We start from the raw sequence: 22,393 nt of genomic DNA, 5'->3' as shown, positions 1-22,393 counted from the left end.
TGATCAGATCTCACACACTGGTACTTGGAAGATGAGGTGTGGTCAAGGAGTTCACTTTCAGAAATGTATTCTCTTCTCTGTTGATAGTTTCTGGAGGAGGAAGCATGGGAGTCTGTTTAAAGAGAGGGTATGCTAGCTATTTGTCATAGGAAATCTAGAAGAGGCATCAATAGTGAGTTTTCTGTTTGGGAAGGAGTAAGGAAGAAGGTATTGGGCAGGGAACAGAATGTGCAGATATTCTTTCTAAATGAATTGGGTGAGCTGTGTTCTATCTGCAGAGAGCTAGTGGTGATGGGGTAGACAAGGCTTGTCATGTAGATCTGAGAAGGGAAACCATGGAGTTGAATTTGGAGTTGATCTGTAACACTGCTATTGAACTCAGTACAGTATTTCAGATGAGACTTCTTAAACTGGAAGAATTACTGTCTATTAGGGTCTATGATGTTTTACCAGTAGAGAAAAAAAACAATATTAGAACAACTTACAAAACCAGTTTGCGGGTCTCTGTTAAATTAAGCTTCTGGTTGTTATTTAAATGTAAGATTGATTTTCAAATGGCTTTTTTTTTAAAGCTAATACATAGCAGTTGGCTGGCTTTGATGTTAAAAAATCATTCTCTTTTACTGAAACATCAGCTAAGAATAACCTCTTGATCTTTTATTTAAAACAAGGGTCTCTATACTTACATTTTTCTACCTGTTTCCACCATTAATCCTCCCAGATATATTTGTGACGTTTCTGAAGCTCAGCAGAACCGGGTTGTAGGATGTGGAGACCTCATGTGATACAAAGACTGAAGCTTACAAATTACTGTTTGCTTCTTGCCCTCATTATTGACTGACAAGATAGATTAGTAGTCTTTCTTCTCTCAGTTTCTGTCCATATTCACTTATCCTTTTGATCTTAGTCCTTTTGATTGATCTCACTATTTCTATGATTATAGGCAGAGGCAAGCTCGTTAAAAAAAAAAGTAGCATAACTGTAAGTGCTACTTAATTATGGGTGGGGGCAAGAGGATGGGAGTCCCTTTTCCTCCTAGTTAGATAAGGGCTCCCCTGTGTTATTAGATTTTGATAAATTGAAAGCGTTGGTTTGTTGGTCTAAGAGTCTTTAGGATTACTGACAGTGGCAGTACCTGGACTAAGGTAACTTCAACTTTTGGATGACTCCCTCTTGTCTTTCTGATGTTAGGACCTTCTACCGTTTTGAGGCTGTATGGGACAGCTCCCTACATAACTCTCTTCTTCTGAACCGTGTGACACCCTGTGGAGAAAAGATCTACATGACTTTGTCAGCCTACCTAGAGGTGAGGAGACCAGAACTTCAGTTGCTGCAAACAGTCAGCCCTGAGCAGTGGGCAAGTTATAATAGGAAATGGTTAGCAAAGATTCAGTTTGTTTTGTCCTCCTTTCTTCCTCTGCATCATTAAGTTATTTATTTTATTGTATTTGTTGACTGTTCTGAATATGTTAGATTCTGTTCCTGGACTCTATTTAGTCAAAAAGTCACATGACTTTTATTCTAGCTTCAGCTTCAGTAGTAGCCTAATCATCATTCTTCAAAGAATGTATGCTGTTAAGGGCCGGCCTGGTGGCGCACTGCTACAGTGCGCCGCTTGGGAGCGCAGCGGCGCTCCCGCCGAGGGTTTGGATCCCACATACAGACCGGCCGCTCACTGGCTGAGCGAGGTGCGGGCGCAACACCGAGGGTTGTGATCCCGTTGCTGGTCCCGGTCCGGTACGGGCGCGACACTGAGGGTTGCGATCCGTTGCCGGTCACGAAAAAAAGACAAAAAAAAAGGGAAAAAAAAAAAAAAGAATGTATGCTGTTAAGAAAACTTCACCTCTTGTTTTTGTAGCTGTGGACAGTCTAGTAATGCTTAACAGCTCAGACCCTGGCACCAGCCTATCTGAATTCAAATCCCTGTGCTGTCACTTACTGCCTGTATGTCCTTGGACAAGCTCTCTGTGCCTCAGTTTCCTCATCTAGTAAACAGAGGTAGTAATAGCATTTACCTCACAGAAAAATAAATGCATCTGGGGCTAGCCCCGTGGCTCACTCAGGAGAGTGCGGCGCTGGTAGCGCCAAGGCCGCAGGTTCGGATCCTTTATAGGGATGGCCGGTGCACTCACTGGCTGAGCGTAGTGCAGACCACACCATGCTGAGGGTTGCGATCCCCTTACCAGTCAAAACAAACAAAAAAAAAAAACAAAAAAAAGAAAAATAAATGCATCTGTAAGGAATACCACCTAAGCTTGCTCATATTTGTTGAGTTGCTATTGAAATAATTGGTGGAGCTTAAATCCTCAAGTCCCCACATCTGGGACCAGCTTTCCAAATACACTAGTGCACAGACTCCGATCACAGATACTCTGCCTACATTTCATTAGCATCCACTCCTGTCTATTTTCAGCTGGATCATTGCATCCAGCCAGCTGTCATCACCAAGGATGTGTGCATGGTCTTCTATTCCCGAGATGCCAAGATCTCGCCGCCACGCTCTCTGCGCAGCCTCTTTGGCAGTGGCTACTCAAAGTCACCAGACTCGTAAGTTTTTGAGACAAGTTTAGCTTCCAGTTTGTTTGTACAGTACAACAGAATTAGCAGTCCTTAAGTATTCCTGGCTTGCTGTTTCACGGTTAGTTTACAATTTATAAACCATTTTGGTGACGGATACCTGGAGTACAGTGACTTGCATGCTGGCATTTGATAAAATGTTGATGGACGGATGAGTTAATGGAGGAAGGAAGGAGTATTATATTGCAAAACTTGCAAAACAGTTTTGCAGGGACTAAACGTTCTTTTAAGTGTTACTAATTCTAACAGATTACTATTGGAATTTTCTCCGTTTTAAGACTTATTGTATCAAAGAGCTGGCTAGTTAGCTCACTTGGTTAGAGCGTGGTGTTGGTAACACCAAGGTCAAGGGTTCAGATTTTCTTAGTAGCCAGCCGCAAGAAAAAAAGAAAAGAAAAGGAAAAAAAAGATTTATTATATCAAGAATAGTACAATGAATACCTGTAGATTTATTATATCAAGTATAGTATGACGAATACCTGTGCATCACCACCCAGCTTAAAAAATAAGTATTACTAACAGAATAGAAGGTTTAGTACCCCTTGCTACTCATAATCCCCAGAATTTATCATTTCATTCTAGTCAGACTTTTTTTTTCCTGCATCTCTTCTCTCTTTTGGTAAGAAAAAGCAGATTTTTAGTTTTCCCATTTGTATCATGAATTTTCTGGTTTATTCTGTTTTATCCATCTTACTGAAGCTGCAGTGTTTAAAATAATGAGATGAAAACAGGCTGCTTCTAGGAAAAGATATACTACTTAAGTTCAGAATAGGAACAGAACAGTGACTAATAAGAAATGTTCGTAATTATATTTGAGTATAGGTTTCAGTCTCTACAGAGGAGACAGTATTTTAAGTAAAGAGAATTGAGATTTTCCTGTTTTTGTGCTGTTAGAAATTAAACAATTGTTTTCTTTTGTTTTCTTCAAATAGCAATCGAGTCACTGGAATTTATGAACTCAGCTTGTGCAAAATGGCAGACACAGGTAGTCCAGGTGAGCTCTTATGGATCACGGAGTTGATAGTTATCTTTGCATATGTTTCAAGTATATTACATAAAAAAATTGGAGAGCCTACCTGTGTAGGATAGACATAAAATCTTTTAGAAACAAACAAAAAGAAACCGTGTGTGTTTTACCATGTGTGGTGGTGGTGGTAGGAGTTATCTTTTTCTGAGTTGCAACATTGTTTGGTTTATAATGAGCAGTAAGGTTATAAAAATTGTAAAGAACAAAATGTTGCTAGGCTATGAAATATTGTAAAAAATTTGAGTGAATTAGAATGAATTTGGTTTGGAAAACTTCATAACCATTTCCCTCCTACCCAAAGATAACTTGGCAGTGTAACTTTAACAGATGCTGTCAAACTAGAATTTGAATTTCCTGCCCTAGAAAGACAAATTATTAGGTCACATTTGTTCTACGTCCTTTCCAATGTCTTTTTAGACTGCTGTTGTTTCTCTAGCCGGGTGGACTTAAGCAGCACTTAATTTCTATGTTCGTAAACAGGAACATGAACAAAAGTCAGAGTTTTTTAGAAGCATTTAATTAATGTGAGTTAGAGTCATTTTAGGGAACATATATGGAAAAGAAGTCAGGGCCCATAGGTGAGATTTAGATAAATAAAGATAACTTTGAGTATGTGCCCAAGTCCCAATAGCAGCTAATTATACTGTCCAGATAGTTCCTTGAGGAATTTTAAAAATTAACGTAAATTCATGTATTTCATATATAAAAAACCAGTATAACATTTTTAAAAAGTAAATGGGAAATGATGGAGGCTAAAGCCATCTGTCATCTACTGGCCACTGAACTACTGATGTGTGTGTGTGTGTATAGTACCTTCTCACTTTTTTTAATTTTTATTTTATTTTATTTATTTATTTTTAAATTTTATTTTGTCAATATACATTGTGGTTGATTTTTGTGGCCCCTTACCAAAACCTCCCTCCCTCCTCCCTCTCCTCCCTCCCACCCAACAATGTCCTTTCTGTTTGCTTGTCGTATCAACTTCAAGTAATTGTAGTTGTTATATCTTCTCCCTCCGCCGCCCCGGTTTTTTTGTGTGTGTGTGTGTGTGTGTGAATTTTTCGCTTTTTTTTTTTATATGGGTGTATTTTTTTTTTTTTTTTTTGTCTTTTGTCTTTTTCCGTGTCCGGCAACGGATCGCAACCCTCAGTGTTGCCCCCGCACCGGACCGGGGACCGGCAACGGGATTGCAACCCTCGGCGCTGCCCCCGCGCCTCGCTCAGCCAGTGAGCGGGAACCGGTCTGTATGTGGGATCCGAACCCTCGGGCGGGAGCGCCGCCGCGCTTCCCAAGTGGCACACTTATCCAGTGCGCCACTGGGCCGGCCCCTATATGGGTGTATTTTTATGTATTTGGAGTCAGTATATAGACTATTTAATCTCTCTATACTTTCACTTAAAATAACTTTACCATTTTCCCAAATTGCATTGTAGTCTTCCTAATTATCAAAGAATGTAAAACTCTCTTTTAAAAGAAGCTCAGAGAGTTTCTTTGGGGAAAAGGTGTGAATTTTTATTGAAAAACTAAATCCCAATTATCTTGAGACCAAACTGTCTTAGTTTGCCATATATAAGTTTTACTGATTCACTTTAACCAAAAATTGGAATTGAATTTTTTCTCTGAAAAAAAAAAAAAATTATTTCTTCTTGTCTTAGGAATGCAGAGAAGGAGAAGAAAAGTCTTGGATACATCAGTGGCATATGTGCGGGGAGAAGAGAACTTAGCAGGCTGGCGGCCCCGTGGAGACAGCCTCATTCTTGAGCACCAGTGGGAGTTGGAGAAGCTGGAGCTCCTGCATGAGGTATCCAAGGGCAGGAGATTCTCAAATGCAAGAATTCTTGGGCAGGGTTCTCAAAGTATCAGTCTTACACCCACCTTCTCTATATGATCATGCCTTCTCAGTTTTTTATCATAATGGAGGCATAGTTAATAACATCTTAATGAGCTTTGTGTTTGCTGAGGCAGTAGTGTTGATCTTCTTAGGTGGAGAAAACCCGCCACTTTCTGCTGCTACGTGAGAGACTTGGTGACAGCATCCCCAAATCCCTGAGTGACTCGTTGTCCCCCAGCCTCAGTAGTGGGACCCTCAGCACCTCCACCAGCATCTCATCTCAGATCTCAACCACCACCTTTGAAAGTGCCATCACACCCAGTGAGAGCAGTGGCTATGACTCAGCAGACATCGAAAGCCTGGTAGATCGGGAGAAAGAGCTGGCGACCAAGGTGTGACTCTCTTCCGCTTTGCTGGGCATTGTCTCACCATGAGGCTTTGTGAGCTGGTCTCTCAGTTTACTCATTTTCAACACCTTGTTTTGAGGGCCTCTGTTTCAAGGCCTGTGCTGACACTGTGAAAATAGAAATAAAACTCGGGCCGGCCTGGTGGCGCACTGGAAAGTGCGCCACTTGGGAGTGCGGCGGCGCTCCCGCTGAGGGTTTGGATCCCATGTGGAGACCGGTTCCCGCTCACTGGCTGAGCGCGGTGCGGGTGTAACACCGAGGGTTGCGATCTCGTTACCAGTCAGTAAAAAAGACAAAAAGGAAAAAAAAAAAAGAAAGAAAACTCAATTCCTACCGTTTACAAGCTTTCAGACTAACGGGTGACAAGCATATTATAGAGGTATGTGTCTCCAATGCTTTGTGAATGAGAGGAGAGGTCTCTGTAGAAGGCGACTTGTTAAACAGGCCTTGGAAGGAGGCACAGGAGGGAGCCAGTGGTGTCCTACACCGTCAGCCTTAGGGAATTCATGTGGGGGAGAGAGAGGGGATGGAGTGGAGGGTCGTGTGTGCTACACTAAAGAGTGTAGAGTAGATCCTGATAGTGATGCAGGAATATTTAAACAGGTATTTGTGTCTTAGAAAGATATCTTTGTTGGCAATAAAGAGGATGAATTTGTGGTGGAAGATAGACTGAGAAAGGGAGAACTCTTTATTATAGTAATCTGATGAGGAATGATAAAGGTGTTTTAATGAAGGCAGAAGTATATGGGGTGAAGAGGAGGGGGAATCTGACTGGATATGGTGGGGTAAGACGAGGGGTTGTTGAGGATGACTCCCAGGTGTATAGATTCTGGGCAACTGACTGAAAAGGAAATATAAAAATGAGAGAGGTTTTGCATTTGTTTTGTTTTAATAATGAAATAGTCTTCTAGTTTATTTGGGAAAATACGTCTATCCAGAAGTCTGCATGCCTTTTAGGACCAGAGTGACTTGAGAATTAAAGCGATGCTTTTGCATTCTTAAGCACTTCTAACCTATGGTGTTTGCAGTAATTCCCTTTTGTAGTCTTGAGAATGACTTTTTTAATCCACTATTTTATCATCTTTATTAAAACATATACTAAACTTACCTTGCTATATACTTAATTTCTAGAGCTGTTTAGGCACCATCTGAGCTCCATTGTGGGTTTAGGCATGTTATTTTCCCTCCTACCTTACATCCAGGGCTTCTTACACTGCTGTTTCTCTTCTCTAGTGCCTGCAACTTCTCACCCACACTTTCAACCGAGAATTCAACCAGGTGCACAACAGCATCAGTGACTGTAAGGTGAGCACATTGAAGCCATGATTTTTAGCCAGCATGTTGGTGACTGATTTCTCCACAGTGGCCCAGATTTGCTGTCCCCAGGTTATGCTGCTTTTAGGTGGCTTGAGATGGGCATAGCATTGTATTTGAAGATTTATGATATCTCTGGTATTTATTCTGATTTTTCAGAGTCATAACACTGACTTCTGAAGATAAAAGTATTCCTCTGTGTCTCTTAGAGAGATTATCAGTTGGGAAACATTTTGGCTTTTCCCTAAATCCCTTAGAGAAGAATATTCTGTAGGGAGATGTTATGGTGTTGTATGACAAGGCACAAGGAAGTCCTACAGTCTTGATGGCATAAAGTTTTTTTGCCTTCAACACAGTGAGGTGAACACTTCAGAGAACTTCTGTTCATTGACTATTCTAGTCAGCTTGACCTTTTTTTGCTGTTTCTTAAACACTCCCAGTTTATTCCTGCCTTGGGGTCTTTGCACACTTAACTGTTCTTTTGCCTGGAATAGGCTTCTTCCGGATATTCTCATCATTGGCTCCCTTCTCTCTTTTATTTTTCTGCTCAAATATTGCCTCCTTGCAGTGGACTTCCTTAACCATCTGATAGAAAGCTGACAGAACTTTCTACCCATCCCCTGCTTTTTTTTCTTTTTTCTTTTTTTGCTGTAGTTATTACTACTACTGACACTTTTTAGTGTTTGTTGAGTAGTTTATTGTCTTTCTTCTCCACTAAAATATAAGTTCCAAAAGGGCAGTGTCTCTGCTGTATTATAAGAACAATGCCTGGCACATGGTTGGTGCTTGGCACATATACATAAGATTATTCTGTTAATGCAAGAGGGAGAAAATAATAATACAGGAGGGCAGTAGCAATATTAAAAGCCAACATCAAGGTCAAGGGTTTGGATTCCCTAACTGGCCAGCTGCCAATAAAAAAGCAATATGAAAAGCCAGCTTTGCCTCTTTTTGTAAATGTCCTGATTCCTAATGTGGCACTCAGGCTTTAAAATATTTGTAGGCTTGTATTCTTTCTTTCTTTTTTAATTTGTATTTAATTAATTTATTTATTTATTGACAAATAATATTGTATATATTGGCTTTTTTTCTTCTTCTTTTTGGTTTTGTGTTTTTTGGTTTTTTTTGGCAGCTGGCTGGTATGGAAATCTGAACCCTTGACCTTGGTGTTATGACAGTGCTCTCTAACCAACAGAGTAATTGGCCCTTGGCTTGTTTTCTTGAATAACCTTCTGAAGCAGAATATTTATGAAAGTGAAACACTGATTGTGAAAGCTTCCTATTATAGAGGCAGCTTTTTTTCCAGCTGAATCTTACTTACTATATCCGTTTTCTTCCAGTTGTCTGATATCTCTCCAATTGGACGGGATCCCTCTGAGTCCAGTTTCAGTAGTGCTACGCTCACTCCCTCCTCCACTTGCCCCTCTCTGGTAGACTCTAGGAGCAACTCTTTGGATCAGAAGTAAGTATCACTGTTCTTCTTAATCTCTTTCTGCTCATTTGGTTCTATTTCTACCCCTACATATTTCCCCAATCATATCAGACATAGGAAGCCCCGTCTTGGGGAAAATATTTAGAAACTACTTTGGAAAACTTATTTTGATGCCACCACAAAGTATATAAGTAAGAAAAACAAGGAAATTTAGCCTAGATTTTATGATTTATTATCAAAATCACTTCTCTGTGATGTATCCTCAAATTCTTTCCCTTCTCCATTCATTATGCTCACTTGTCTAAAGTCACTTGGTTGTACTCATATTTAGAGACTACATTAGAATAGTTTAAAAACAAACAAACAAAACCTTCTGCTTTGAGTAAATGCTCAAAATGAAATAAAATTTAAATTTAAAAAAAACCCACCTGGTTATTTATCACCTATCTACTGTACCAACACTGACACAGTTGAAGGTAGCTGGAGAAAATAACACAATCAGGTAATTTTATTAAATTTAGGATGCCATCAACTGTAAGAGATTATTTTACTTGCCACTAAGAAAGAAAAAGCACTGTCAGCTAAATTCAACATGTCATCAATTATAAGATGCATCCCAATTTAAGAAATAGTCAAGTATGAAAAAATGGGCTTTTTAGAGTCAGTGAGGTACAATTAATTAGGCTAAGCTGCTCTACAAAGATACCTAACAATAAAAAGCATAACAATTTATTTCTTACTGAATAGTCCTGAGGACTGGTCCAGATTTGTGGTGTAGCTTTGCTCCTCATGGCCATTCACAAACCCAGGTTCTTCCCATTTATTTATTTCTCTGCCATTCTCTGAGTCTGTGGGTCTCCGACTTTAGTGTACATCAGCATCCCTTGGCAGGTTAGTTAAGGAACAGGTGGCTGAACCCCACCCAGAGATACTGATTCTGTAGGTCTAGGTTGGAGTCTAAGAATTTGAATTTCTAACACTTTCCCAGATGAATCTGATGCTGCTGGTTGGGGGCCATACTTTGAGAACTACTGCCCTAGGTGTGGCTACAGGACTAAAAAGAAACATATAAAGGAATAGTATTCATATTCCAGACAGTTGTGTTTACAGAGCTTTAGAATAGGAAGAGACAGTGTGACTTGGTGGTCATCAGTGATCAGTTTCTTTTTGTAGCTTTTGAAAGATGACACCAGTTGAATCCAGAGTTAACTTTTTTTTTTTTTTGTCCTTTTTGAGACCGGCCGCAGCGCACTCAGCCAGTGAGCGCTGCACCGGTCATCCTATATAGGATCTGAACCCGCGGCAGGAGCGCTGCTGCGCTCCCAGCGTCGCACTCTCCCAAGTGCGCCACGGGCTCTGCCCCAGAGTTAACTTTTTGACACTAGCTTGTCTCCTCAGCTGAGCTCTCTGAAAATGATGTTGGCAACTGGTGTTCAGGGAGAGGCATTGTGTTCCTCCTGGTGAGGTGGTTGTATGCAATATGCCTTGACCTTAACTGAAACTCTTGTTACCCTTTTCTTCCTAACCTCTCTTTTTTAAAGGACACCAGAAGCCAATTCCCGGGCCTCTAGTCCCTGCCCAGAATTTGAACAATTTCAGATTGTCCCTGCTGTGGAAACACCCTATTTGGCCCGAGCAGGAAAAAATGAATTTCTCAATCTTGTTCCAGATATTGAAGAAATTAGACCAGGGTGAGTACTTTATTGACCAGGGATGCCAGATATAAAAGACAAATTGGCAAGAAGAATTTGCTTCCAGCTCTTCTATATGAGGTCTGTATTATGGTCTGAGGCAAATTGAATCTGGGGTGAAAGAACTGGGCCGGTTTTGTGCTCCAATTGTATCTCAGAATACATCCCCACCTGGCATAGCAGGTTGTTGTGGCACTTTTTGCCTTTTAACTCTATTACTTTTACAGATAAGATTCTAGGCCAAATAGATCATTAGCATGTTTTGTTGAATATGGGGACTCGGCGTAGATGAGACATATTTTGATAGTCCTCAGCTCATGATTATTTTCTTTTTCTGAGAAACTAATTTCTCTTTTGTGCTGTCTTTTTTAGCTCAGTGGTCTCTAAGAAAGGATACCTGCATTTCAAGGAGCCACTTGCCAGCAATTGGGCTAAACATTTTGTCGTGGTTCGTCGCCCTTATGTTTTTATCTATAACAGTGACAAAGACCCAGTGGAACGTGGAATCATTAACCTGTCCACAGCACAAGTGGAGTACAGTGAGGACCAGCAGGCCATGGTGAAGGTAAGTCCTGCCCGGTTTTGTCTTTTCGTTGCCACACATGCCCTTCCCTTTCAAGTTCCAAACTCTCTGTAGTGTGGCCTCGAATCTCTCTTCTGTATCTGGTCTCCTTGAATTTTCAGTGTGAAGTACTGTGTGCACTGTAAATATGGCAAGGTGGTCCCCATTGCTCAGTCTCCTTAGTAACTTTCTCTCTACCTGTGTTTCTTCCAGACACCTAACACCTTTGCTGTATGCACAAAGCACCGTGGGGTTCTTTTGCAGGCTCTCAATGACAAAGACATGAATGACTGGTTATATGCCTTTAACCCACTCCTCGCTGGCACAATACGGTAAGAAGCTGTTCTTGTGTTTCCTTTATTTCCCTGGCTTTTGGCCCCAGGGATATCAGCATAAATAGGAAAGGAGGTATTGTTCTAAATAGGTTTAAAGGAGAAGAAGGAGACAAGTGTAAATGTGGTCATAGGGTGGTAATGTGGCCTCTGCTTCTCATAAGAGGTCATCTTGTGTCATGAACCTCTAAGGAGACTCTGGTTGCATTTGCACTGAATAATCTCCTTCTTTGACTTTTTCTCTTTTTTGGCGGCTGGCTAGTAAGGGTATCCAAACCCTTGACCTTGGTGTTACTGCACCATACTCTCCCGAGTGAGCTAACCAGCCAGCCCAACTTTTTGTTCTCAAGAGGTCTGCAGATGGGGTCTAGGGGATGGAGTAAAGGGAAGATTGTGAGAATCTTAACAGTCTTCCAACATTCAGCCCTGTGATTCAGCCTCAGATCCTGTGGGGGGCTTGAGTCCCCAGAGTGGGGAAGACTGCAGGCTAGCCATTTGTTTAGAGAGCCTAGAGCCTTGGGCCTGTGGTGCCAAATAGGAAGAACTTCAAGGAGAGGACCACAGAGGAAAAAGACGTGTGAGAAGAATCCAGTTTTCTAATCCTGCCCCCCCCCCCATCTGTCCCCACAGGTCAAAACTCTCCCGCAGATGCCCGAGCCAACTGAAATACTAAGTGACTCTGCTGAGCACCCTCACTCGCCTTCGAGAGATAAAGTGTTACCTCTCATTTCTCTTTGTGATTCTTGATGGTTACTCTTGTATGTAATCCTGTGGCTTATCTACTTCTCCCTCCTCATCCAGCACCTTTTCTAGCTCTCCTGTTCCCCATCTCCATTGCTCTGTACTCTTCTTTTTTTCCATGCTGAGAATCTTGTTAGTAGCATGTGGCTGACCAAAAGAAAAAAAGATATCCCCCCCAAATCCTGAAGGGATCTAGTGAATCTCCAAATTATTTTTTGGTGTATTTTGGCTTCCTTTTGTGTGATAGGTCCCCATTATGACCACTGCTGATGTCTGTACTGCTGTCTTTGGATACCTTTTTCCGTTTTTCAAGACATCATACTTTTTTTTTCTTTTCTGTTTGTGCTATCACTTTAATTTTTCTTGGGTGGCTTAGAGACTAAGGGAAGAGACATCTAGACTCTTTAGAATGTAAGAGTAAAGAACTTACCTTTTTTTCTCTTCTGTCTCTATTTGCAGTGGCTAATCTCTGCAAAGATTGTGGTGAGCTTAGAAATGGGACAGTTATATTCTGTGAGTCAAAACCAGGGCTTATTTAGAGCACAGTTATGGAATTTTCATTTAGTGGAAGAGAGAGAAAGAGGAGTTTTCAGTAGGCCTGGGATGGTGGCTGCCAATGACCCTTTAAGAAGGGAAGAGCCAAAGATATTGCCACTGGATTTCAGAGGATCACAGCATTTGGCAGTGGGCCGTGAAGGCAACAGTCAGTAGGATGCTTATGGTTCCTCACAGCAGGATTCCTGTGAACTGTTTTTCCCTGTTGGGAGGGAGGTTCTTCTCTAGGTGTCTTTCAATTCTGTTCCTAGCATTAGTGATGATGGTGGTATGGTTTGGAATTAGTGTGATGTCATACACAAGTATCCCACAAGGGGGGAGTGTTTTACTTTCTGTTGATAAACCTGATGGTTATTGTGGTCATTATAATTATGATAATACTGATTAGTGACCTTGTGATTATTGTGGCTTCCTTTGATCAAAGAAATGTAGATTTCAAGTATAAACTTGGAGGTCTTCCTCTCAATCCAGTGGTCATTTTCAATGATGCTTGTTTCCCCATACTAATAAATAAGCAGACATGGCAACCTTTGCTCTCTGAGTCCCAGGATTAAAACCAACCCTCTAACACCACTCCAAACAAAACAAAAGACACTTGGGGGCAAAGAAGGACATCCACCTGAGCCCTGGCCCCAGTGGTTTGTTGCTGGGATCCTGCCTTGTCTGTCCTCCTTTGCTACTGTCTCCTCTCTGTCTGGTGTGGAAATATTGCCCAAGGAGGAAGGAGGAAGCTCACTGCTGACTGAGTCTCTTTTCTGACAGACTAGGGTTATCTAGCTTCCAGAGACCATCATAGAAGATAACTCTTTCTTTCAGCTGCTAGTAAATTTTACAGGAATGACACTGGGGAAAAGAAAGTATCCAGGTTACTTCAATTGCTTTGCCAGTTGACTTGGGGTTGTTTTATACTATCCTTTACTTTTCTTGCTCAAACCTCTCTGTTTCACCGTTGCTCAGGCATTCAGGAAAGTATCTGTTCGCCCCCACTTTGTGAGGACTGAAGCTTCTTGGCCTTGAGGTTGCTGACTCTTAGGTGATGGGCAGCTGGATTACTTTCCACTCCACATAGCAAAGGTCAGATTCACACAGCTCTGCAGAATAGTTGCTAGGGAGACGTTTCACCCAGACCCTTTTTTTTTTTTTTGTCTTTTGTCTTTTTTTCCGTGTCCGGCAACGGATCGCAACCCTCAGTGTTGCCCCCGTACCGGACCGGGGACCGGCAACGGGATCGCAAGCCTCGGCGTTGCTCCCGCGCCTCGCTCAGCCAGTGAGCGGGAACCGGTCTGCATATGGGATCCGAACCCTCGGACGGGAGCGCCACCGCGCTTCCCAAGCGGCGCACTATCCAGTGCGCCACTGGGCCGGCCCCACCCAGCACCATTTTCTGAAGAGGCAGTCTCTTCCACAATGTGTAGACTTCATGCCTTGGTCAAAGATCAGATGGCTGTAGGTGTATGGGTTGATTTCTGGATTCTTTATTCTATTCCATTGATCCCTGTGTTTGTTTTTATGCCAGTGCCATGCTGTTTTGGTTATTATAGCTTTGTAGTATAGTTTAAAATCAGGTAGTGTTGTGCCTCCAGCTTTATTTTTATTGCTCCCAGACCCTTTTTAATGGCTTCCTGGTTTGGCTCACATCTGAAGAACAGATCTCCCAGCTTCGCTCATTATAATTGCCTTGCAAAGAGGAGGATGAGTGAATCACAGATAGCTTAATAAAAGAAAGGGTAGAAAATACAGACTATGTCCTTATCTGAAAAGTGATCAATAAAAACCCTATAGTGGATTCTTTTTAACTTTCTTCTTCTCCTGAAAGCATAGGTCACTAAACTGTAATGTTTTCTAAGCAGTATGTGGGGTTTCTAATATAGTTAGACGTTTCTTCATTGTCTAATGGACACAGTATGCCCTTCTGGTGTACACTCAAATCCAGCAGGACCTGTCGGTGCTTAGAGACAGCTTCCTGGACTGGAATTTCTAATTTCAGGGAAATGAAGATGAAATTTGAAGGTCATTTTAAAAATTAAATCACTGATGTTGCTGCTGTTCTAAAGTGTGACAGAAGGATCCATGCCTGTGACAGGGGAGGTGGGAAGCCTGAGTGAGAGTGAAATTATGTAATACACTGAAATGACTTTTGTTTTTATTCTAACTCAAACAAAACTGGTTTGGAAAGTCTTTGCTTTGGAAGTGCCAGACATTAGAACAAGCCAAACTGGACTGTCGTTCATAACATGTCCAGATAAAAAGGCCCCATTAGGAAGCCAGAGGAAGCAGGATGGTTGTGTCCTGTCAGGGACTTGGGCATGCTGCTCCCACCATCTGAGGAGCTTCTGCTGGGACTGATGGCCCAGAGAACACCTGTTGACCCCTCTTTCTCTAGGGGCCCATCTTCAGACTGGAGTTGAAACAGTTTCAGGATTGATATTCCCTTTCTGACAGGGCTGTCTGTACTTTGAAATTCTGAGAGAGGATTTATGGCAAAAACTATTTATGAGGCTTTAGCTATAGCTATAATGGCAGAAAACGTGAGAAACCTGACCCTTAAAGAAACCACCTTTTAGGGTGTTTTTTTGTTTTGTTTTGTTTTTTTCTTAAAGCACTTGTTAAATGAGTAAAAAAAGGCACAAAAGAAAACTCTTACGCCGATTAAAAAGAAATGAATGACAGTTATAACTTTTAAGAAGATTATCTTCTCCTCCCCTCACTCCCCCACCCTCTTTTTTTCTGCCACAGCAAACTTCACAACCAACTCCAAACCAGTGCTCGGACCCTCCCTGTCTCTCTGCACCTGCCTGGGAGTCAGTCAGCTCTTAGGCTGGGGCTGTGCGAGGCTGGCCAGCCCCTGCACAGTCAGGAGCACAGGCATGGGCTGCTCTGGCAGCAGACACCTTCCCTCCGACTCTTTGTTAGAAGGTGGGGAAGGTGAGGGAAGGTGAATTTTCCCAGCTAAGAAACCACTATTATTTGATAGGTTTTTTTCCCTTCAGCTATTTAGAACTTATACAGCTACTCATATCTTCAATGAATTTTTCAGCTTGCTGAAGGTTAAAGAATAAAGTCATTGTGAAGGGTCTTTTGGGATCTAAAAACAAGACGGCATAGATTTCAAAGCAAAAACTTCATTGCCACTGCTTGTTGTCTAATTTACAGGGATATATAATTTTGTAAGGTGTATGTTTATTTATACAGCTGTCATTAACTGCACATTGGACTGGAAGAGAAAGGATTCTCTAGCATGTAGCTCCTGTTGCTACTCTTTCTGCCTTTCCCTTGTGCTGAGTTCCACTCGGGTTCTCCTGGACAGTGTCAGGGGTTGTTTGTTTGACTTGGGACCTTCAGTTTTTCTTTTGGTTCCCTTTTTAAAATGTGATGGTTAACCTGCTCCTTAAAGAGAAAAGACTAATTCTGCTGCTGCTCTCAGAAGGTTTGCTGAATGTGTTTAAACTAGAACTCTAACTTGTGTGCACTACAGCTGTCCCCCACGGCCAACAGTTCACTCATGTGTGTGGGCCAGACCCTGACTGTATGTAGCAGGAATGTATTAAGTTATGCTTCTGTAGCAAATTGAAATATCAGCTGAGAGATTATTTGCAGTTGTTCAAAAGGCCATTTATTAAATTAGTATTCGAGTCCCATAAAATCTCAAGAAAGCCTCCAGTCATTTAAAGGAAGAAATTAGAGTTGATACAAACTTCATGTTAAAAATCCACAGCCAAACAGCTCTGTTCACATGGAAAGTCTGAGCTGAGGCTGGTCTCTTGCCAAACCCTGGCTGTTGCGTGTTTTTTTTTTCATGTCTTTGGGTTGATTTTTTTTTATGCTGCATATCCTGGCATCAGTTCGCCTGAGGAATCCATCAGCCTCTCGTGTTTAAGGCATCGTCTTAGATTTGTGGCTCTAAAGTACTTGTCTGTTGAGATTTCAAGTCTCTTGTCACCATCCTCACACACTACAACAAAACCCATGAAGCATAAGTGGCCTTTTTGAACCAAGACTTTGCAAACTGATCTCTCCCCAGTGAAGGAGTTGAGCACATTAGCAACAATGTACATTATTAATTTTGAATTTTCATTTTCATGTTCTATTTTGTAAATATAATCTGATGTTTGGAGCTTGAGTATACAGAATGTAAATATAGTTCTCGTATTTGTACTAATTCTGATTCTTTTGCTGTATAGCCATAGATGTGCAATGCAGACATTATCTAACTGTGTATGGTAACCTTGCATCACGGAACTATTAGTGAACGAGGTAAAAATAATAAAGGTACAACCAGTGCATCAGAAGGCTCTTGTTGTGCATTATTCTTGCATCTTTTAAAGGGTAATTACACAAAGATTTCTTTTCTTCACTTGCAAAGATAATGCGTCTCAAAGACAAAAGTCATGATGCCACAACCTACAAGTTCCTTTCTGATATTCCTGAAAGAAAGGCAGCGAGACCCGGTCTGACGGTTCACCAGAGAAGTTCCGCTTTATTCAAGGACTGCGCGTACATTTATAGGGTGCTATGCTCCGGGCCGGGAGAGAGAGTGGACGGGGCGGTAACTGATTGGATGGGGCTGGGCAGGAGGTGAGCCTTGACCTGTGACTGGCTGAGGTTTGGCGCGGGGGGGCTTGGGTGTTGGCGCCAGCGAGCTTGTTTACTGCGGAGAAGAACCAGGAAGGGCGCCATATTGTCAGGGCGTGTCCCTGTTCAGGCGCCCATGGGGTCCCTACAGTTCCAAACAGTGATTTTTATATAACCAGGAAAGCTTATTTGGGGCTATTTCTTTGAAAGTACTTTCCTCCCAAGTATGTGTCTATTTCAGCTGGACAATTTTTTAATTTTTCCTCCTAAGCCTCTCTTTGTGTAACCTACTGTCTGGCTAGGCTAAGGCCTGGAATCCTGCTCATGACGCCAATTGTAAAGCTATTCGGCCACACTAGTTGTTGGACTCTTTTACCTGCCGCTAATCCTGCACCGACTGGGCCGATTATTGAGCTAGGGTTGGGTCTGGAGCTCCCAGACCCCTCAAGCCTGTTCACAGGCTGGGTCACCAGACCCCCCACACACAGGTCTATGAGCTAGGTAACCGGCCAAAAGGTCCTTGGAGCCATAGGTTGGAAAGCATGGCTGCGCGGGGTGGACACCTGAGGCTGACGCCTGCCTGCCCACCTGCTTCACTAAAACTCCTCTCTCCTCTTTCCCTCTCTCTTTCTCTTTCTCTCTCTCTCAAGAACACAAGAATAGCAACAAAACTAAAAATACACATTGGCACACATGCGCACTAACTCCACACACACACACACACACACACACACACACACACAATTTGCTTTCAAAGGATGCTGAACCACGCCCAACTGGACCCAAGGCGAGGGCCCTGACCAAACTATTCTATTTTCCCAACACCTACTAATGATTCTATAGTGTTGTTGTTTTGGGGAGACTACTGGGGATTTGAACATTTCCGCATATCAGCCTAATTTAACCAACTCCCATTATGAGCAGAGCATGAACAGGGACCCCTATCCTGAGTGTTTGGGGGAAAACAGAAGATGGGAGGAAGAAGCAGCACTCAGGCAAGAAGTAATGATTTGTTTCACAAATCCAAGAGTTCCTGTCCTGTGCTTGGTGTATTGTCTGTATGCTGAGGATCCAGCAGCTCACAGGGCAAGCCCTGTGCTGTGACACTTCCATCCCAGTGAGGAGATGTTCGTTAAACAAGTTTCTAATGCCAAATAGTATCACAGAGGAAAGCAGAGGTCAATAAAAGAGAGTGGTGGGAAGGAGGCATCTCTTCAGATCATGTGCTCAGGGAAGGCCTCTGTTAGGAGATGACATTTTTTTTTAGCTGGTGGCTGGCCAGTGCAAGGATTGAACCCTGGACCTTGGTGTTGTCAGCACCACACTCTAACCAAGGAGATTACTTTTGAGCAGACTGAATTAAAGGATGGGGTAAGCCATGCAAATGCCTCAGCAGAGAGGTCTCCAAGCAGAGAAATTAAGCCCTTGAAGCAGCAGTATCCTCAGTAGGTACCAAAAATATCAGGGATGCTGATGTGGAGTCACTAAGGGAAGAGAGCAACAGAAGGCATCAGAAAGCAGGGGCCAGGTGGTTTAGGGCTTAGGTAAAGACTTTGGATTTCATTACAATGAAATGGGAAGTCAGTGAAAGTTTTTGAGAAAAGGAATCACATGATCTTATTTTTGTTTTTAAAAAGACCATTCTGGGCCGGCCCGGTGGCGCACTGCTACAGTGCGCTGCTTGGGAGCGTGGTGGTGCTCCCGCTGAGGGTTCGGATCCCACATACAGACCGGTTCCCGCTCACTGGCTGAGAGATGTGTGGGAGCAACACCGAGGGTTGCGATCCCGTTGCCGGTCCCGGTCCAGTACGGGCGCAACACTAAGGGTTGCGATCCATTGCCGGACACGAAAAAAGACAAAAAGGAAAAAAAAAAAAGAAAGAAAGAAATGAAATTCTGATACAATAGATGAACCCTGAAAACATTATGATAAGTGAGTGAAATGAGCAAGATACAAAAGAATGAAGTTTATAAAGGCAGGAAAAAGACCATTCTGACTGCTGAGTGGAAAACAGTCTGGGGGGGGGAGGGGTGGGGATGAGGGGACAAAAATGGGAAAAGGGAGGCAAAATAGGTGATTATTGCCCCAGTATTCCAGAGGAGATGATGGTGGCTTAGACTAAGGTAGAAGCAGTATACGTGGGGAGAAATGGGCAGACTGAGGATACATTTTGAAGTTAGAGCTAACTCAGGTTGCTGGGAGACTGCACGCAGAGCCATAAAGAAGGGAGAAAAGTCATTCCAAGGATGTGCCTGAGCAAAAATAACAGCATTGCAGTTTCCTAAGAGGAAGGAGATTGGTAGAAGAATAGCTAAGGGGTGGTTCTCGGGTCAGAATTTGATTTTGGTCATACTCACTTTGAGACGCCAATGTGTCCACCTGAATGTGCAGTAGACGAGACAGGTAAACGATAAACTGCATTCAAGGGGGGTGGTTGGGGCTGGAGACATACATTCAGTAGTTGTCAACATGAAAACTACAAGTAAAGGCTGGAGACAAGTAAGAAGACCTGGGGAGTGTGTGTTGGCTGGTGAGAACTAAGGACTGAGTCTTGGAGCACTCCAACAACATAGACATCAGGAAGAGAGGACAATCCAGCAAAGAGGAAGAGGAGTGGCCCATGGAGAGAGAGTAGATAGTTGGCAGCCAAGTTAAGGAAGCGTTTGATGATAGAGGAAGTGATCAGTGTGTCCAGGGCAGCTGATGGGTTAAAATAAAGACTGAGCAGTGACCACAGGCTTTGGCAACAGGAAGGTGTGGGAAGTTTGAGGGAGCCAGTGAATACCATCATTTTTTCCCAATTTTAGAACCAAATGAGAAAAGAATAAGGCAGGTGGGAGACCAAAATAATACCATTACTGATAAAACTGCTATTAGAGAATGTGGCTCACATCTGTGAGCAAATTTCTAAGACTGAACCTCAGGATTAGAGGGTTTGGGACAGCGCTTCTCAACTTTAATGTGCACCAGAATCACCTGGGGATCATACTGAAATGCAGATTCTGATTGAGTCGATCTGGTGGGACCTGAGAATCTGCATTTCTGAAAAGCTTCCTTGTGAGGTCAGTGCTGCCATTGTGGGGACCACTCTTTGGGTAGCAAAAGTATAGGGGAATGGTAGAGTGTATGTTTCCTGAAGGCAGCTGAGGTTCTAAGAGAGAGGGAGTCACTGGTTAGGCCATCCCATGCCTGAGGGCTCCTTCCAGGCTCACAGGAATGTTTCAGTAATGGAGCTCACTTCCCGTGGAAGGCATCAGGAGTGCCTCTGCCCTCACAAGGTCACTGGTGAGCAGAGCGTTTTCATGAGTGGTGCTGGAGAAAGCTTAACTGATATAGGTTAAAGGGAAAATGGGAGGAGAGGAAGGTGAAAAGGTGAGTACGGACATTTCTTTTAAGATTTTTACTGTAAAGGGGAGAAGAGAAATGGAGTAACTGTAAGGGGATACTGAGCCTGTGGGAGGTTTTGTCTTAAGGAAAGGAAATAACACAGCATGTTCGTATGCTAGTTGGAATGAAGAACTGAGAGGGAAAACCAGCCAGTAGGGGAGAGAATGGGATGGAGAAGTTGTTAGAGTGGGTCGGCGGGATTGGAAGCCAGTGCACAGTGGAAGGTAGGTCCTAGGTCCGACTGATGAGCACCCCTGGTTTATCCACAACAGAAGGAGGCAGCAGTATGAGTGCTCAGTGACAGGAACACACACAAGTCCTCTTTAGATTGCTGGCGTTTTCTCGATTGGTACTCAGCCACATCTTTAAATTCCATTAGACTTCCAGTTTAAACTGGGCGATCATCCTGTTACCCAGACCCCAAAGGTCTGTTTGCTTGCTGCTCAATAGCCAATAATTGAGAAACAAGTGTTGGTGTAAGGAAAGGCAGCCTTTTATCAGGAAGCTGGCAGCCTGGGGAAATGGTGGGCTTATGTCTCAAAGACCATCTCTGCATCTCCCAGGTTCGCCGAAGGGTTTTATTAGGGGTCTGTGGTGGAAAGTTGATTCATCTTGACCAAGCAGGGACATGCAGACATGCTTGAGTGTTTTAAATAATCATCAAGGAACTTCCCGGGTGGGAGATGACCAACGTTATACTTCATTCTCCATGGGTTCAGTTCCTGTTATTCTCACCTCATCTTAGATCAGGTTAATAAGCTAGTAAAGAATGGCCATCTGGGTTGATAATTTTTCTCTATTTGTGTACAATGTGAGAGGAAGAGTCATTGTGTTCTGGCAATTAGCTGCAGGCTATGTGGTTTGGGTTATAGGAGAAAACAAGATTTAAATTCAAAGGTTTAACAAAACGGAGTCACTTCTGTTCAGGCTGTTAGAATTCCTGAATTAGTTCTTGTAAATCTGGTTGCACCCTACAACTAGACCTCATCCAGGGTTGTGTAGGGTTCAGCCCTCACTAGGGTTGGACTCTCTAAGTCACCAAGTCTCTGACAAAGCTGATAGTATGGAAAGTCAGGCCATTCCTGGAGCTGTGCCCGATTAGTGTGTTATTTTTCAATCTGGTTTTTCTTGTTATTCCACTTTTGGTTGGATGGGGAGATTTCTCACTTTCCCTAAGGAGCTCCTTGTCCCTGCACAGACAGCACTTTTTAGCTATTTTGAGCATGTCACATGCTTACTTCTCTGGCTTTTGATGATAGGGTCTCTGGGTTTTTTCAGAATGGCTCTATCTAGCCTATGTTCAAGCTATTTGAGTTCAGATACAGGAATTATACAGAGAGTAAGTGGCAGAACTGGGATTTTCAGATCTGCCCTAACCAGTATGTTGCTTACAGACGCTGTGATGTAAGTCCAGCAAAGGATTCTGCCCTGGGAGGTTTGTGGAGTGGGCCATTTTAATATAATTAATGCCACACTTGGATTTGGGATTTGGAGAGGTTTTTGTTTTTGTTTTTTATTTCGCTGCAGTTTCAGAAAGTTTTTAAGGTGGATAATAATGTGGGTTGACTTTCTTAAGCATTATAAGCCAAGCATTTGAAGAGTTTCTAAAAACTAAAGGTCTGCATGACGCACTGGCTTGCCCTGGCTTTCCTCTGTTCATCCCCTGGGAGGTGGGTGAGGTGGGGGAGACGTGCCTTTGTCTCAGCCTCCTCTCCTAAGCCAGTTCACTGTGGTTTTCGAACAATCCTCGGAAGCAATATTTTTCTGCTGCTTGTTAGTACCTTAACATAGAAACGGAAAGTCTGTGGAGCATATAACATTAGGAAAAGAAAAACATTATTGACTATTTGATTAGATATATAAGTACATTTGCATAAAATAATGCCTGTTCAGTAGTAACTTGGGCAAGTCCAGATGTTTAGTCATGTTGACTCAGCATAACTTCTCCCTTGCTAAATCTCAGA

General features: G+C 42.7%; 1 protein-coding gene across 2 annotated transcripts in view; it reads left to right on the top strand.

Annotated features, from left to right (window-relative positions):
* The window catches only part of KIF1B (kinesin family member 1B), a 123,566-nt gene extending 110,050 nt beyond the window's left edge, over nt 1-13,516 (top strand). For both annotated transcript variants that reach the window (XM_008568817.1, XM_008568818.1), the window contains exons 38-48: nt 1,192-1,306; nt 2,414-2,547; nt 3,510-3,571; nt 5,260-5,405; nt 5,588-5,827; nt 7,076-7,147; nt 8,497-8,618; nt 10,130-10,279; nt 10,652-10,844; nt 11,055-11,173; nt 11,804-13,516. In XM_008568817.1, the coding sequence (XP_008567039.1) occupies nt 1,192-1,306; nt 2,414-2,547; nt 3,510-3,571; nt 5,260-5,405; nt 5,588-5,827; nt 7,076-7,147; nt 8,497-8,618; nt 10,130-10,279; nt 10,652-10,844; nt 11,055-11,173; nt 11,804-11,846 (1,396 nt within the window). In that variant the 3' untranslated portion in view covers nt 11,847-13,516. The remainder of the gene's footprint in view (nt 1-1,191; nt 1,307-2,413; nt 2,548-3,509; nt 3,572-5,259; nt 5,406-5,587; nt 5,828-7,075; nt 7,148-8,496; nt 8,619-10,129; nt 10,280-10,651; nt 10,845-11,054; nt 11,174-11,803) is intronic.
* Nucleotides 13,517-22,393: the final 8,877 nt, after the last annotated feature.

This window comes from Galeopterus variegatus, unplaced genomic scaffold (assembly GCF_000696425.1).
Source record: "Galeopterus variegatus unplaced genomic scaffold, G_variegatus-3.0.2 Scaffold445, whole genome shotgun sequence".
NCBI lineage: Eukaryota > Metazoa > Chordata > Mammalia > Dermoptera > Cynocephalidae > Galeopterus > Galeopterus variegatus.
This window is presented reverse-complemented; position numbering and strand designations above follow the sequence as displayed.